Source organism: Candoia aspera, chromosome 3, assembly GCF_035149785.1.
Source record: "Candoia aspera isolate rCanAsp1 chromosome 3, rCanAsp1.hap2, whole genome shotgun sequence".
Lineage (NCBI taxonomy): Eukaryota > Metazoa > Chordata > Lepidosauria > Squamata > Boidae > Candoia > Candoia aspera.
Genome location: NC_086155.1, coordinates 68,616,053 through 68,631,092, shown reverse-complemented (window position 1 = coordinate 68,631,092; position 15,040 = coordinate 68,616,053). Strand labels below are relative to the sequence as shown.

Here is a 15,040-nt window from a genome sequence, read left to right as displayed (position 1 = left end):
TTGTTGATGTTGTTGCAATGCTGCTGCCAGTTGTTGGATGGCTTGCCTAATTTCCTGGTTTTCCGAAGACATTTTCCCAAATGTCTCTTCCTTTTTTTTTGTTTGTTCCTCCCTCTTTCAATGGGAGTAGTTGAGTTTGTTAGGATTGATGTCCTAACAGTCAGGAACCACGCTGAGACAAGGAATAGGTCTCTAGTGTTTTATTACTGCTACATTAGACAGAAAATCCTAACAAACTGAAGAAGCGTGGGAAAAACCCAGACAGATAAACCCCAAAAGTCAAGGCGGGTCTGTTCTGTGTCTCTTTGAATGGCTGCTCAACTCCTCACTACTACGCATGCGTTTTCCCCCCTGGATAGGGGCCCCCTCCTGCTCACCATCAGTACTCATGACAGCTATGCTAAAAATTCCACCACCACCCCTTCCAAAGCCGCCTGGGTGACTTTATTTACCTGGCTCCACTTCATGCCATCCGCTTGATTGACTTCCACTTCCCGGAGACCGCCCTTGGCTCGTATAGAATGGCTCTTCACCAGGACTGTCCATTTCATCCTCTACAGATTTGAGACGCTTTGTGGAACTAGAATTGAAGCATATACTCATTAATGTACAACCTGAGGGGAGATAAAATAACAGATTACCTTGCGGGGCTGCAATCCAAGACAAATGGCTAGTTCCGAGCTATAGGTGATGTAACTATTGCGCCTTCTGTTCCCTGTTAATCTTCTGGATCCTTTTACCCCCTTGCCATCACGCCCTACAGCAGGAAGTAAGGTTTTGCTTTCCGTGAGCATTTTCTTGGAGAACAATGGAAGTTACGATGGTTATAGACAGGCAGTTTCTCTGAAGTAACAGATGGAACTGCACTTCCCTTTTAGCTTGGGCAAACATAAATCAATTTTAAAGAAGAGAAAGGAGAAGAATACATAAAAAGGTGTGATTTCATGTAAGGAGTCCATGTGTGGGAGTGTTCCTTACGGCATAATACAGGTTTCGGTTACATCTGCAGTAGGCATTGGGGACTCAGATACACACCGTGTACAATTTAAGGCGGAGTTAGATACACAACTACATGGGGCCATCACTGCTAGTGGCTGAGCACCATGCCCCTGCTGTTGATCCACAAAGTGTATGTGAGAAGAGGCTATACTGTGTGCATATAGCAATGTATGCACCTAGAATTTCTCCATGTGAGGAGAAATACTCGTTGGCTCAGAATCAACTCTTGTGTGCAGACTCTCCATAAGTTTGGGGAATTGTCTGAACCCTGCTTTATTGCATTTCCAGACAATAAACTAAATTGTCTTAAAGTCTGCTGTGTGGCTTATTTCCATCTTAAGAAACTATCCTTAGATACTGCTCTGAATGCTATCTCTTTAGTTAAAAATAACATTTTCTATTTCATTTAATGCAGATGTATGCTTTACAAAGCAAGTGTGAACTTTATATAGCTCTTCACTTAACAAGTTATCATAAACTATTCCTAGATAAGCAAAGTAAATACTTTAGGAAATAGGCAAAATTTTGAGACTAAATCCTTTAGGACCCATAAAAATGATGTAAGATTACTGTTAATGTAACTAGCCAATGAAAGATATCCTTGATTTTTTTAAAGTACAAACCCCAAATTTAGTCCTTGAAGCCAAAAGCATGTTTAATTTGTTCAGTTCAGAGAAGAAGCATAGAAAGATGATTATTCATCGCTTGCCATTTACATTCCCCTCCTCCCATAATATAACCATTATGGCAGCTGACTTGGATTCTGACAGAATAATGTGAGGAATTGCAGAGCTAGGAATCCTTGGGTTTTGGAACTCGAGTCAGAAGAACTGACTGCAAAGGGAAGGTACCCACAGCTTACAGAATGTATTTTCCATGACAAGGTCAGAAAATCTATTGTCAGCTTTATGAAATCTACTACATATTTCTATGTAAAAATAAACCAGACACCTCCAAGGCTAAATTTCTATCTACTATGTGAACTCAGAGACAATTTTCTCCATCAAGCATCTATTACAAGAGTGCAAAAAGTAATAATCCATTGCCATCAGTCCCATTACTTCTAAGACTTTGCCAAGATAACTCACACTGTCTTTTCTTGAAATTTTGCAATAGTCAGGATTTTGTTCTTTGAAATTTGAGGTGATATTTTCTTTGGATCACTAATGCCTAAGGACAGGAAAAATTGTACCTCCTTGTGTTCCCAGTTTCAGTAAGTCTTTCAGTTTTACTCAAAGACAGGTGTGCTACACAGAAATGGTATTGCTGACATTAATATAAATGGGCATTTTTAGTTGTATGACCTCAGCTGCTCTTATATTTCATTTGAACTCACGAATGGCTATTCATTTATTTTTAAAATAACTATAACAGACTTTTTAGGCATTCCTGTCATAGCTGACGAACACTAAAAAATATCTCTGATCCATAAATTTATGAGGAAATGTAAATGTCAACAACAGATTTTTCCTTACGATATGATCATTGCTTCAATCATTTTACTAGGCAACAATCCTAAAACGTACTTTGAAGTAAATTTACTGGAATCAATATAAATATACTTCCAAGTAAATACATTTAGGAGTGAATAATTTAAGACTTTTTTTGCCTTACAAATACAATGGGAGGAAAAAGCAAACATACTGTGCAGCTATTCATTACTGATGCTATTTTGCTTAGCTTCTTATCTGTATCAGGTATTTGTAGAAGCAGATAAGAGTGACAGCTGTGCTTTTAAGCATCATTGATAATATGTCTATTCTAACAATCTTGGAGTGGAAGCAAAGAGTCTGAGTCTAAGTCTAACTAATGAGAATTATCCATACAGTCCTCAGGACGCTCATAAAAAAGCTAAACCCTAAAAATAGATATACTGATTACTGATACATACAATTTTTAAGTTTTTTTGGTTAGGGGGAAAACCCTGAGTGTAAGTCAGTTATTGCAAACTAATATCAAGAGATTGACTGTATTTGTAGGATTAACTATATTTTAAAATTCCACACATAACTATATATAGGGCAACTTTGCATGTTACCTCCAAAACACTTTCTTCTTTTGCTAAACACACATAAAGAAGCTCTATGTTAGTTATGAAGCAACCAAATGGAGCAAAAGGAGTTAAGAACAAGATGGTATGTTCATTATTTCTTGTCTTTATTGTAAGGTAGCAGCTCTGCTTTAAATGGAAGAAAACAATTTGGATCCTCTACACCAGGGGTCCCCAACCCCTGGGCTGCGGACCGGTACCGGTCTGTGGCCTGTTAGGAACCGGGACGCACAGCAGGAGGTGAGTGGAGGGGTGAGCGACTGAAGCTTCATCCACGCTGCAATGGTTACCAGGCTGGAGTTCCTTGCCTGAACCTGCTGGTTTCCATGCCGGTCCTAGTGCCTGCGTGTGCCTTGTGAATCCAAGGAACCCCCCCCCCCATCCATGGAAAAATTGTCTTCCACAAAACCAGTCCATGGAGCCAGAAAGGTTGGGGACTGCTGCTCTACACCATTCAAGATGCCAGACTGCGGATGCCAGTATCATAGATGTTTAAAGCCATGTTAACAATTAAAACAAAAACACTTGTCAAATTACCATCTATCCCACCTAAATCAAAACTTATGAGTCTTTTTTCTTTTAAAAATATGTGTTCAGTTAAATTAGTCCATTGCTAAGACTTTATTTATGAGTTGATTTTTAAACAACAGTTGTTGAAACTTACATTATTTTCTCAGCAAATGCTCTTATAAATAGCAGCTACCTTTTTATCTAGACAGTTGTTCACTGTCCTTGCAACATTTTGCAGGCTTTTCTATTCTACTGTAGAATATCTTTACAAAATCACAGGCCTAGCAATTTAAATCTGTCTTACACATATGAGACAGAAATGTGAATGGAAAGCATAGTTTCTTGCTATGTAAATGACCTGGCAAGGCCTTGACCTTAGCATTCCCTTCCCAAGGTGTCTTTTTCTCTTTTATTGTTCTAAGTTAAACATATCAGAAATGAAGATGTTACTTTTCTACTTCCCTGGGTCTGCTGCAATGATTTGATCCTCACTTCTTCTTCAGGATCCTGGAATTTCCTGAATTAGGACATCATGGAGGGGAACAGAACGATCTAACGCTTATGCAGGCTAATAGAGAGAGAAGGAAACCATGGTCTCCTCTTCCATCTTAACTTTGTAGTCTATATTGGGTTTAGAAGCAGAAGAAACTATATTTGCCCATCTATCCCAGTCCTGGCTACCATGATTGTTAACAGCTTTAAAGAGCCTCAAATAGAGGTCTTCATACTACTTGCTTGGAGATGTCAGGGCTGGAACTTGGGTTCTTCTATGGCAGTGTTTCTTGAATGTTTTGCTCTCAAAACCTTCCACTTGTAAAAATTATGGAGGACCCCAAAAGAGTTTGCATGTTTGCATGAATTATATTTATCAATATTTACCATATTAAAAAATTAAATCAACACATCTGTAGAATATTTATTTACTGTATCATGTAAAAATAACAATATTAAACCCATTAGATATTAACATAAATAAAACATTTTTCATGAAAAAAACTATTTTTAACAAATAAAAAATATTAATGAGAAGAATGACACAGTTTAAAATTTTTGCAAATATCTTCAGTATCTTCCAAATAATTTTGATTTCACAGACCCCTGAGAGAGTCTTGGGGGACCCCCAGATGTCTTCAAACCACACTTTAGGAAACACTGTTCTATGGTATATATACGTATTCTAATCCACCTAAATACATGGACAGCTTGCTCAGAATAAAATATAATGTGACCCTCAAAAGATCAAATAAGAAAATATTCTGTTTATTTATTCATTAGGTTAATATCTTGCCCTTTCTCTGGGAGTTCAAGGCAACGTATACAGCACTCTCTTCTATTTTCCTTTTTGCGAGGTAAGTTGGGCCAAGAGAAAGGGACCTGCCCAGTGATGTTGCAATAGGCAAAAAGAGTGACATATCGTAAGATGTTATTGCATTGATTTCTGGTTAAAAGTAACTGCAATGCCATAGCTGTTGACCCCAGCAATGGCATAGCAGTTTCAGAGGAATGGCTGACCGGTGCTTATTCTTCTAAAGGTGTTTGGATCTAACTTGCCACTTGAAACAATTGCCCCCAATTGCAGTCTTCACGGATATTAGATGGGCAAAGAGCAGAGGGATCACTGCTTGAACCCTAATGGTATGGAGGCTTTTTTATGTCCTTACTTTTTTGTATAAAGCAACTTCCTCTACTACTTCAGTAATTTCAGTTATGCCAGCATAAACTTTGCACCCTGTAGAAATAGAGCCATTTCCTTTGCTGGGACTTTCCCATGGGTCTCTTTGTATCTAGACATAGCTTTCAGTTTCTACCCATATTTAATTGCCCCAAACAGTTATCATGGCGCAACCTTTTAAATCAACAAACCGAACATACTACGCAATTAAATTACCTGGTAGAAGAGGTGCTTGGTAAAGATCTCCTCATTGCTCCTGGGCTCATGCTATAGTATGAGGAACTTTCCAAATCTGAGAGTGAAAAATTAGGGCCTGTTCCTGCAGCTATTGGTGCTGGGAAAACAAAGGGAAAAAGTCAGGAAGTCATGTGAAAAACGATCACTTTCACCTTAATGACTTTACCCAGCATAAAAATATAAAGGTATAATTGGCACTATAATCGTTAATGCAATTTTCATTTAATCTGTTCTTTGAAAATATTTTTTTCCTAAAAGTAAAGTCTAACATTTACTACTATATTTCAATACCTCCTCTCTTAAATACTGGATAAGTACTGCATCTTCTGAAAAAGTTTTCTCATGATTGATGCACTGGGTAACTTCACAACATTTGTCAACCAATTCTCACTACTTATTGTCCTGTGAGATTGTTATACTTGTAATTTGCAATAGTTTCTCTTGACCATCACATGTATGCAATGAAGTTGTTTGTTTATATATTTACAAAAATATTACTAACTCCTTTCTCTACAGTGTAAAAGAAGTCATGAAAGAAGTCTATTTCTGTCAATAATACGAATTTGGTATCCACATAAGACACTGAAGCTCTTTTCAGCTAAGCATAATACTACATGATACACGTATAGTTAATACAGTTCTTGAGAAGAATCAAAAGACCACTCTTACCTCTTATAAAGAAACTGTATTTTTTCAGGACTTAAGTAAGAGTTCCATCAATGGGTATATTGCAATGGAGTTGCAATTATTGCAACTAAGAGTGCAGTGTGAAACTGTGGCTATTCAGTCATAGGCACTTAATAGTGCGTATTCACAAATTCATATTCATCTCCCTGATTGTGTATCACAGGTATTAAATAGCATACCATTCTCCATCAGTGAGTGCAACTCAAGTTACACTTTCAGCTATAATTATTTAAGGGTTTACAGCTACAATTCATTATTGAATGGAGTGGCTTAGAGTTATATTTACATACTGTTCTGGGCAATGGATCTAAGTCACACCATGGGCAGCCAAACCATACTTTGACAGTACATATGAAACAGTTCTTCACAAAAATAGCAATATGCAAATATCAATAAACCTTAACAGCCATAATACAGAATACTTCAATTTAATCCTTTTCAGCACAAGTATTATATGTATTAAATATTTCATTTATACTTTTGCATCACTCTGATGAAACTTTATGAAAAACGAAGCTCTCAGCTCCATTGCAAGGACAATCACAAGCATAAACACTGACTATGGGATTTGCTCCAGATCTAGACCTAATCATATAGCACCTGTAAATGATGCTGTGTCAGTGATGCTAACCATGTAAAGGCATCTGTTATTTTCCTTCCCAAAGTAGTGCACTATGCATCCAACAACACTAAGAGTTTAACATTTGACAAGTAGGAAAATCTTCCAATAAAACTAATTGATGAGAACTAGGTAACAGTAGCCACTATATTAAGATCAGCTTCTGCAACAATGGCTTTTGCAGCTTAAATGCACAGATAATATGCATTAAAATCCCTTCCCATTCTGGTGAAAGAAAACAAGCAATGAAACTAGCATGGCCTTTCTTGGCAGTGTCACAGGTCCAAACTCCCTTGAGAACCGGAAGAAAATAAGGTTTTACTCAGGAGAGAAGAGAGGGTGCTAAAGGGTAACTGTGCCAAAAATTCCAACTTAGATATATGCCACTCTTAATAAAGATTCAGATAGTACAAAATTCTTCTAAGAATTTCCTATACCCATTTTAACGTAACACCACACTGTATTTTTTCCTCAAAGGGCTTCTCAACAGCTATTCTGATTTCATTTGGTCTACTCTTACAGAGGTTCTCCAGCACAGGATGACCACCTGCAGATTGCCTTTGCAAGTGTGTATCTGTCCCCGCGTTCTGTCAAACCCCACCCCCTTTTTTTGCCCAATCAAAATCCATTAGCACAAAACACACTCTACTTGTTATGATGTAACTGTTTTTATCTATCGTGCTCCTTGGCTGCAAAAAAGGGATTATCATAATCTGAGGTCCTTTCCACTAGAAATGCCATGGAATGAAGTTGGGACTTTGGACATGCAAAGGATGGTTCATGCTCTAAACTACAATTACAATACATAAAGTAGTGGATAGACTCTGGCTAAAGCATACAAAAACAGGTCGCACAAGGAACAAAATCCTTACGCTGTCCCCTTATGTGTGGTACAGAATACTGTTGAATTCATGTGCCCTGATACAGTGCATTTTAAAAGCACAGGATATAAAGAAAAAAAGAATGATATTAAAATAGGGATTAGTCTGCCATGATCTTTAAAAGGAATTGACTTGGAAAATAAACTTATTTACCATGTAACTACACTCCGCTTCCTGTGCAATAAGTGAATGAAGTTAAGAAACAAATGGTAAAATTAACTCATTTTATCAATTTGTGCTGTCTGCTAGAGTTTCCTGACATAGAGACAAGGGGCTGTAAAACAGATAAATTTGCATGGAAAAAGAAACCAGTGTAAGTAATTTGTGTAAAAGGTAATGGAGACATGGACTGCTATAATTCAAACACGCTGCAGAGAGCAAACTGCTGCAGTAAGAACAGTGATGGGTTAGAAAAATGACCACACTGCAGTCAGTCTGACTTAAATGGAAATCAATCATAAAGGTACACTCTGCAGCATCTACTTTATAGTTTTATAGCAACTTCTTTATAGCAACTTCTTGGACAAACATCTTTGTGTTTTAAAAACAATTTCCTTGATAAATTTTCTTTCATGCCAGACCTATAGCAGGTCCAGCTGAAAGATTAATCATGCATCCTCAGAGCTGAATCATACTCAATCTTTTATCTTTTTTCAATAAAAGAGACACACATCAATAAAAATGTAATGATAAAAATAGTAAGAGGAGGGGGGAAAACCCGTACATTTGATGATGCTAATACAAACACATGTGTGCATATACTGATAGATGCACTGCTTATATCTCAAGAGTTCCTTTCGGTAGATGGGCAGCCATATATGCTAAGTGTGTTTACATACATACATACATGAATCTAACTCTAAAGAAAAATGCAAAAAAAAAATCCATATTAAATAATGGCTTACAAACATGTACCAATGAAGGTGATTAGGAAATACTTTGTTAATTAAAAAACAGAAAGCAAATGTAAATCAATCAATAATTAGTTGAAGAGTTATTTAAGATTCTTTGTTGCTATGCTAATTTTTCCAGTAGTGCATACTTGAATTCTTGAATTCCATACATTTGTATATATTTTTTTCCTTATTTTTGTCATTAAAAAATAATCCTAGCTGGGGTTTCAAGGCACTGTTCTAATATCTCTCTCTTTAGAGAGATATAATCTTATTTATATTCTCCTTATCTGTCCATAGAACACTGAAGTTGACTTACGGCAAGAAAAAACAGAAATGACAAAACATGAATAAAAACAATATAATTAATGTAAAGGCAAAATTAAAATGTATCGTATCATTAAACGAATTAAAAATATATATTTCAATTTCCCAAAGTTTTGCCAAAGTTTTCTTGTACCAGCAGAGAAAAATGAATTAATTTATTCTGTTGCATACAGAAAAGTAGTATTAACTGCCAACAGTTGTGAAATAATTTTCTAAATTTCCTTGCCCAAATAAATAAATAATGAGCACTGCTACTAGGGATGTTAATATGTGTGCATCCGACTACAGCTCCTTCAGCACAATCCAGAAATTATTTGATTGCTATAGTAATTTTAGAAGGGTGAAAAACCATCTATTAATTGCTTTTATCATAAATTCTTGATGACTTCCCAAAGAAGGTTTAAAGGAAATTGTGTGGTATTAAGAGCTCCAAGCTGATTCATTGAGTCCAGATCCCAAACCTTCCCATACTGGATACAACAGTTTTGTATAGTCTTGAAGAGGTAGTTGAAGAAGTACTTCAATATGCATCATTCTTCACATATTTTTATTATCCTAATTGATGAAACCTTAAAAGGCTTAAAAAGAAACCTTAAAAGGCTTAAAAAGAAGAGGTTCAATTTATGTCACATGAAATCAGGTCTGAATCTGTGATAAATTCTCCTGCAATACGTTTTGAAAAGACATTGAAACAGTACAAAAAAGTATATTATACTGCTTTTCTTCATAAAGAATTCCAAAGCTTTGTTCATTCCAAATCTACCAAAAAAGCAGATTTGGAATTCAGAATAATTTAAAAATAATTAAAAACTAAATGTTAAGGAGTTCATAGCTAGGGAAGGCCAATCTAAAAAGGTGGAGTCTGAAATAGGTCAGTCTTACTACCTGGGATACAGCTGAGGAAAGAGGCCTGAAAGCTGCCATCACAGACAATGCCCTTCTGGGATGCCAGAAAACAGCTTTTCAAAAGCCACAGCACACCCAGCAGGGCTTCTCACTGACAGTGTAGATGCCTGGAAGGATGATACAAAGGGTGATGTTCTTTAAGGTTCTTAATATTTGGGAAGAAAATTCATTGCTCTAAAACTGTAAGATCCAGTGCTAACTTGAATTGTATTCCCTGAACATTTTTGAATTCCTATAATATGAATGGTCTTACTGTATTTATTTACTGATTTACTTGAGTGATTTATATGCTACACAATTGCAAACAGGGTCTGAGGCTCTTACAAGTGATGCAAAAGTAAAATAGAACGAATTTAAAGAACCACCACCACCACCACATCCAAAACTCAAAAAATCAGCTTCTAGCCACACTGAAAAAAACAGTCTTGGCCATACTAATTGGCCCTACTACTCTGAGGGGACCTGCCATACAATAAAATATCAAGATATTACAATATTTTTTAGATTTGTTATGCCCATGAATTTACCACAGTTTTACTTATATTACATGGTTTCCCTAAATCCAACTTCTTAAATAACTGAGTAAAAATAATTATTTACCATATAGCCCTCCAGCCACTCCATAAGCAAATCACATACATATTTTAACTTTTCTCTAGCAATACCACCTACACTTACAGTTTCTTTATTTTTCAACATTCTCATAGCATTTATTATTACTTATCATTTTTTTCAGAATACTAACATTTACAGCATTCATTCCCTTCTTCAGTGTATTACTGTAATTCCCATACAAATCTCTCAAATATTCCTTCCAGCATTCCACCATTTCATCCCAAATAATTTAATTGGTTCTATTTTTATTTCTGTTCATTTTGCTGGAAGGTCCTTGTTTGGCCTCTTTACTAACAAGGACCTCTTTACTCTGTTCAGAACATAAAACACCAATTTTGCAGGCTGTGCACTGGTTACCAATTAGTTCCTGGGTATAATTTAAGGTGCTGGTATTGACTTACTCTTCAGCAAAGGATTGTTATCTTGTCATGGTGCTGGGGCTTGAGCACCTCAATGATGCCAAGAGCTAAACTGTGAAGGGCCACCCAAGATGGGAAGGTCATGACAGAGAGGTCAGACTAAATGCGATCCCTGGGGAAGGTAATGGCAACCCACCCCAGTATTCTTGCCGTGAAAACTAAATGGATCTAAAGGCAAAACTGAAATACTGTGGCCACATAATGAGAAGACAGGACACCCTGGAGAAGATGCTGATGCTAGGGAGAGTGGAAGGCAAAAGGAAGAGAGGCCGACCAAGGGCAAGATGGATGGATGATATTCTAGAGGTGACGGACTTGTCCCTGGGGGAGCTGGGGGTGTTGATGACTGACAGGAAGCTCTGGTGTGGGCTGGTCCATGAAGTCACAAAGAGTCGGAAGCGACTGAACGAATAAACAACAACAATTGACTTACTAAGTTAAGTCCTTTCTGGATTGGCACATAGACACCTTCAGGACCATGTGCTCTAACTGGTTACAACAGCTAGGGAAAAATTCCTTGTAGTCTCACATTTCTGAGTGGTTTGGGGGACCAAGGCTAGATGCTACTGCTTTTCTGTGGCAGCAACAGTACTTTGGAACAGCCTTCCAAAGTAGAGGGAGGGAGATCAGATTGGCCCCCTTCCTGTTGGTTTTTGGAAACTTTTAAAACCTGAGTGGTTTCCAAGGGCTTTTCCTTAAGTCATTTTGATGCCATTTTGTTTTTTGGTTCTTGGTTTTTTGTTGTTGTTGTCGCCTTATGATTCTTGGGGTGGAGTTGACGTGGTTATCCTTATTATTGTTATGATTGTTTTGACTGTTTTTAACTTCACTGTGGATGTTTTAACTCAGCCTGTAAACCACTGAGATCCATTTGACTGTGGCTGGGTAGTAGTGTTATAAATAAATATCTTTCTGTCAGGATTAAAAAAAATCCTTTGCAAATTGAATGGTTCTAATTAGTATATCCAACTCAGTATCCATATCTGCACAAATATTTGGGTGACATTAATGTAAAAAAATATTATATCTAGCCTATTTTATGAAGTTTAAACAGTACAAGAAAATGAAAAGTTTTGACGCGTGAAGAAAAAGTATATTTATTGTAATTTTGGAAACAATATTGGGCAACAGTCAATAAAACATCATACAACTTTGAAACTGCCAAACTTGCCTTAAGTGGTAAATGTTTAAGTTCACATCTCTATTCTCTTGTTTTTTGCAGCAATCATTTTCTTATCTACATTCTTGTTCATCCAAAGCTTTTCTCACTTCATCATTCCACCAAGCATTTTTTCATACTTCTCACTAGCATACCTCCACCACTTCTATGGCATTCTGTAATAAAATTGTTTTTTACTCCATTATCTTCCTTCTTTATATCCACTTTCCATTAATTCCTTTGGGGGATTAATGTATTTTCTAATTCTTTATGAAATAGGTCTCAGGCTCTCTCTTCTTGTAGGCATTCTATTCTCATCCTAGTCTTTTTCACTTCTTTCCCTTTCTTCCATGTCAATTTTTGGCCAGGGTCTACCCACTACTACCAAAAAAAAAAAAAAGCCTGTTCCATATTCAGAATCTTTCACCATCCTCGTGTCAAACTATCATAATCAACAAGCACACTCATGTTTTTAGAGTTACATCCATTCCTTTGCTGAATAGGCTTATGCTTAAACCACCTATTCAAAATAAACAATTATTGATGCCATGAGCTAAACCGTGAAGGGCCACCCAAGACAGGAAGGTCATGACAGAGAGGTCAGACTAAATGCGATCCCTGGGGAAGGTAATGGCAACCCACCCCAGTATTCTTGCCATGAAAACTAAATGGATCAGTACAACCAGAGATATGTCGGTATACCATTGGAAGGTGAGACCCCCAGGTCGGAAGATGGTCAAAATGCTACTGGGGAGGAACAGAGGATGAGCTCAACTAGCCCCAGACGTGATGACGCAGCTAGCTCAAAGCCGAAAGGACGGCTAGCGGCCGACGGTGCTGGTGGTGAACGGCGAATCCGATGTTCTAAGGATCAACACACCATTGGAACCTGGAATGTAAGATCTATGAGCCAGGGCAAATTGGATGTGGTTATTGGTGAGATGTCAAGATTAAAGATAGACATTCTGGGCGTCAGTGAACTGAAATGGACTGGAATGGGCCACTTCACATCAAATGACCACCAGATCTACTACTGCGGACAAGAGGACCACAGAAGAAATGGAGTAGCCTTCATAATTAATAGTAAAGTGGCTAAAGCAGTGCTTGGATACAACCCAAAAAACGACAGAATGATCTCAATTCGAATTCAGGGCAAGCCATCTAACATCACAGTGATCCAAATATACGCCCCAACCACAAATGCTGAAGAAGCTGAAGTAGAGCAGTTCTATGAGGATCTGCAGCACCTACTGGACAACACGCCTAAAAGAGATGTTATTTTCATCACAGGAGACTGGAATGCTAAGGTGGGCAGTCAAATGACACCTCGAATTACAGGTAAGTATGGCCTGGGAGAACAAAATGAAGCAGGACACAGGCTGATAGAATTTTGCCAAGACAATTCACTCTGCATAACAAACACTCTCTTCCAACAACCTAAGAGACGGCTTTATACATGGACTTCACCAGATGGACAACACCGAAATCAGATTGATTACATCCTTTGCAGCCAAAGGTGGCGGACATCTGTACAGTCGGTAAAAACAAGGCCTGGAGCTGACTGTAGTTCAGATCACGAACTTCTTCTTGCACAATTTAGGATCAGACTAAAGAGATTAGGGAAGACCCACAGATCAGCTAGATATGAGCTCACTAATATTCCTAAGGAATATGCAGTGGAGGTGAAGAATAGATTTAAGGGACTGGACTTAGTAGATAGGGTCCCGGAAGAACTCTGGACAGAAGTTGGCAGCATTGTTCAGGAGGCAGCAACAAAATACATCCCAAAGAAAGAGAAAACCAAGAAGGCAAAATGGCTGTCTGCTGAGACACTAGAAGTAGCCCAAGAAAGAAGGAAAGCAAAAGGCAACAGTGATAGGGGGAGATATGCCCAATTAAATGCAAAATTCCAGAGGTTAGCCAGAAGAGATAAGGAATTATTTTTAAACAAGCAATGCGCGGAAGTGGAAGAAGACAATAGAATAGGAAGGACAAGAGACCTCTTCCAGAAAATTAGAAACATCGGAGGTAAATTCCAGGCAAAAATGGGTATGATCAAAAACAAAGATGGCAAGGACCTAACAGAAGAAGAAGAGATCAAGAAAAGGTGGCAAGAATATACAGAAGACCTGTATAGGAAGGATAACAATATCGGGGATAGCTTTGACGGTATGGTCAGTGAGCTAGAGCCAGACATCCTGAAGAGTGAGGTTGAATGGGCCTTAAGAAGCATTGCTAATAACAAGGCAACAGGAGACGACAGCATCCCAGCTGAACTGTTCAAAATCTTGCAAGATGATGCTGTCAAGGTAATGCATGCTATATGCCAGCAAATTTGGAAAACACAAGAATGGCCATCAGACTGGAAAAAATCAACTTATATCCCCATACCAAAAAAGGGAAACACTAAAGAATGTTCAAACTATCGAACAGTGGCACTCATTTCACATGCCAGTAAGGTAATGCTCAAGATCCTGCAAGGTAGACTTCAGCAGTTCATGGAGCGAGAATTGCCAGATGTACAAGCTGGGTTTAGAAAAGGCAGAGGAACTAGAGACCAAATTGCCAATATCCGCTGGATAATGGAAAAAGCCAGGGAGTTTCAGAAAAACATCTATTTCTGTTTTATTGACTATTCTAAAGCCTTTGACTGTGTGGACCATAACAAATTGTGGCAAGTTCTTAGTGGTATGGGGATACCAAGTCATCTTGTCTGCCTCCTGAAGAATCTGTATAACGACCAAGTAGCAACAGTAAGAACAGACCACGGAACAACAGACTGGTTTAAGATTGGGAAAGGAGTACGGCAGGGCTGTATCCTCTCACCCTACCTATTCAACTTGTACGCAGAACACATCATGCGACAAGCTGGCCTTGAGGAATCCAAGGCTGGAGTTAAAATCTCTGGAAGAAACATTAACAATCTCAGATATGCAGATGATACCACTTTGATGGCTGAAAGCAAAGAGGAACTGAGGAGCCTTATGATGAAGGTGAAAGAAGAAAGTGCAAAAGCTGGTTTGCAGCTAAACCTCAAAAAAACCAAGATTATGGCAACCAGCTTGA

At 37.9% G+C, this 15,040-nt stretch overlaps 2 protein-coding genes across 4 annotated transcripts in view; one reads left to right on the top strand and one right to left on the bottom strand.

The window, feature by feature from the left end:
- The window catches only part of NFIA (nuclear factor I A), a 327,174-nt gene that overhangs the window by 92,776 nt on the left and 219,358 nt on the right, over positions 1–15,040 (bottom strand). For all 3 annotated transcript variants that reach the window (XM_063298036.1, XM_063298033.1, XM_063298032.1), the window contains exons 5-6: positions 5,448–5,565; positions 453–580 (exon numbers count right to left, since the gene is read on the bottom strand). In XM_063298036.1, the coding sequence (XP_063154106.1) occupies positions 453–580; positions 5,448–5,565 (246 nt within the window). The remainder of the gene's footprint in view (positions 1–452; positions 581–5,447; positions 5,566–15,040) is intronic.
- TM2D1 (TM2 domain containing 1) overlaps positions 1–15,040 on the top strand; it is a 310,656-nt gene that overhangs the window by 178,275 nt on the left and 117,341 nt on the right. The window lies entirely within an intron of this gene.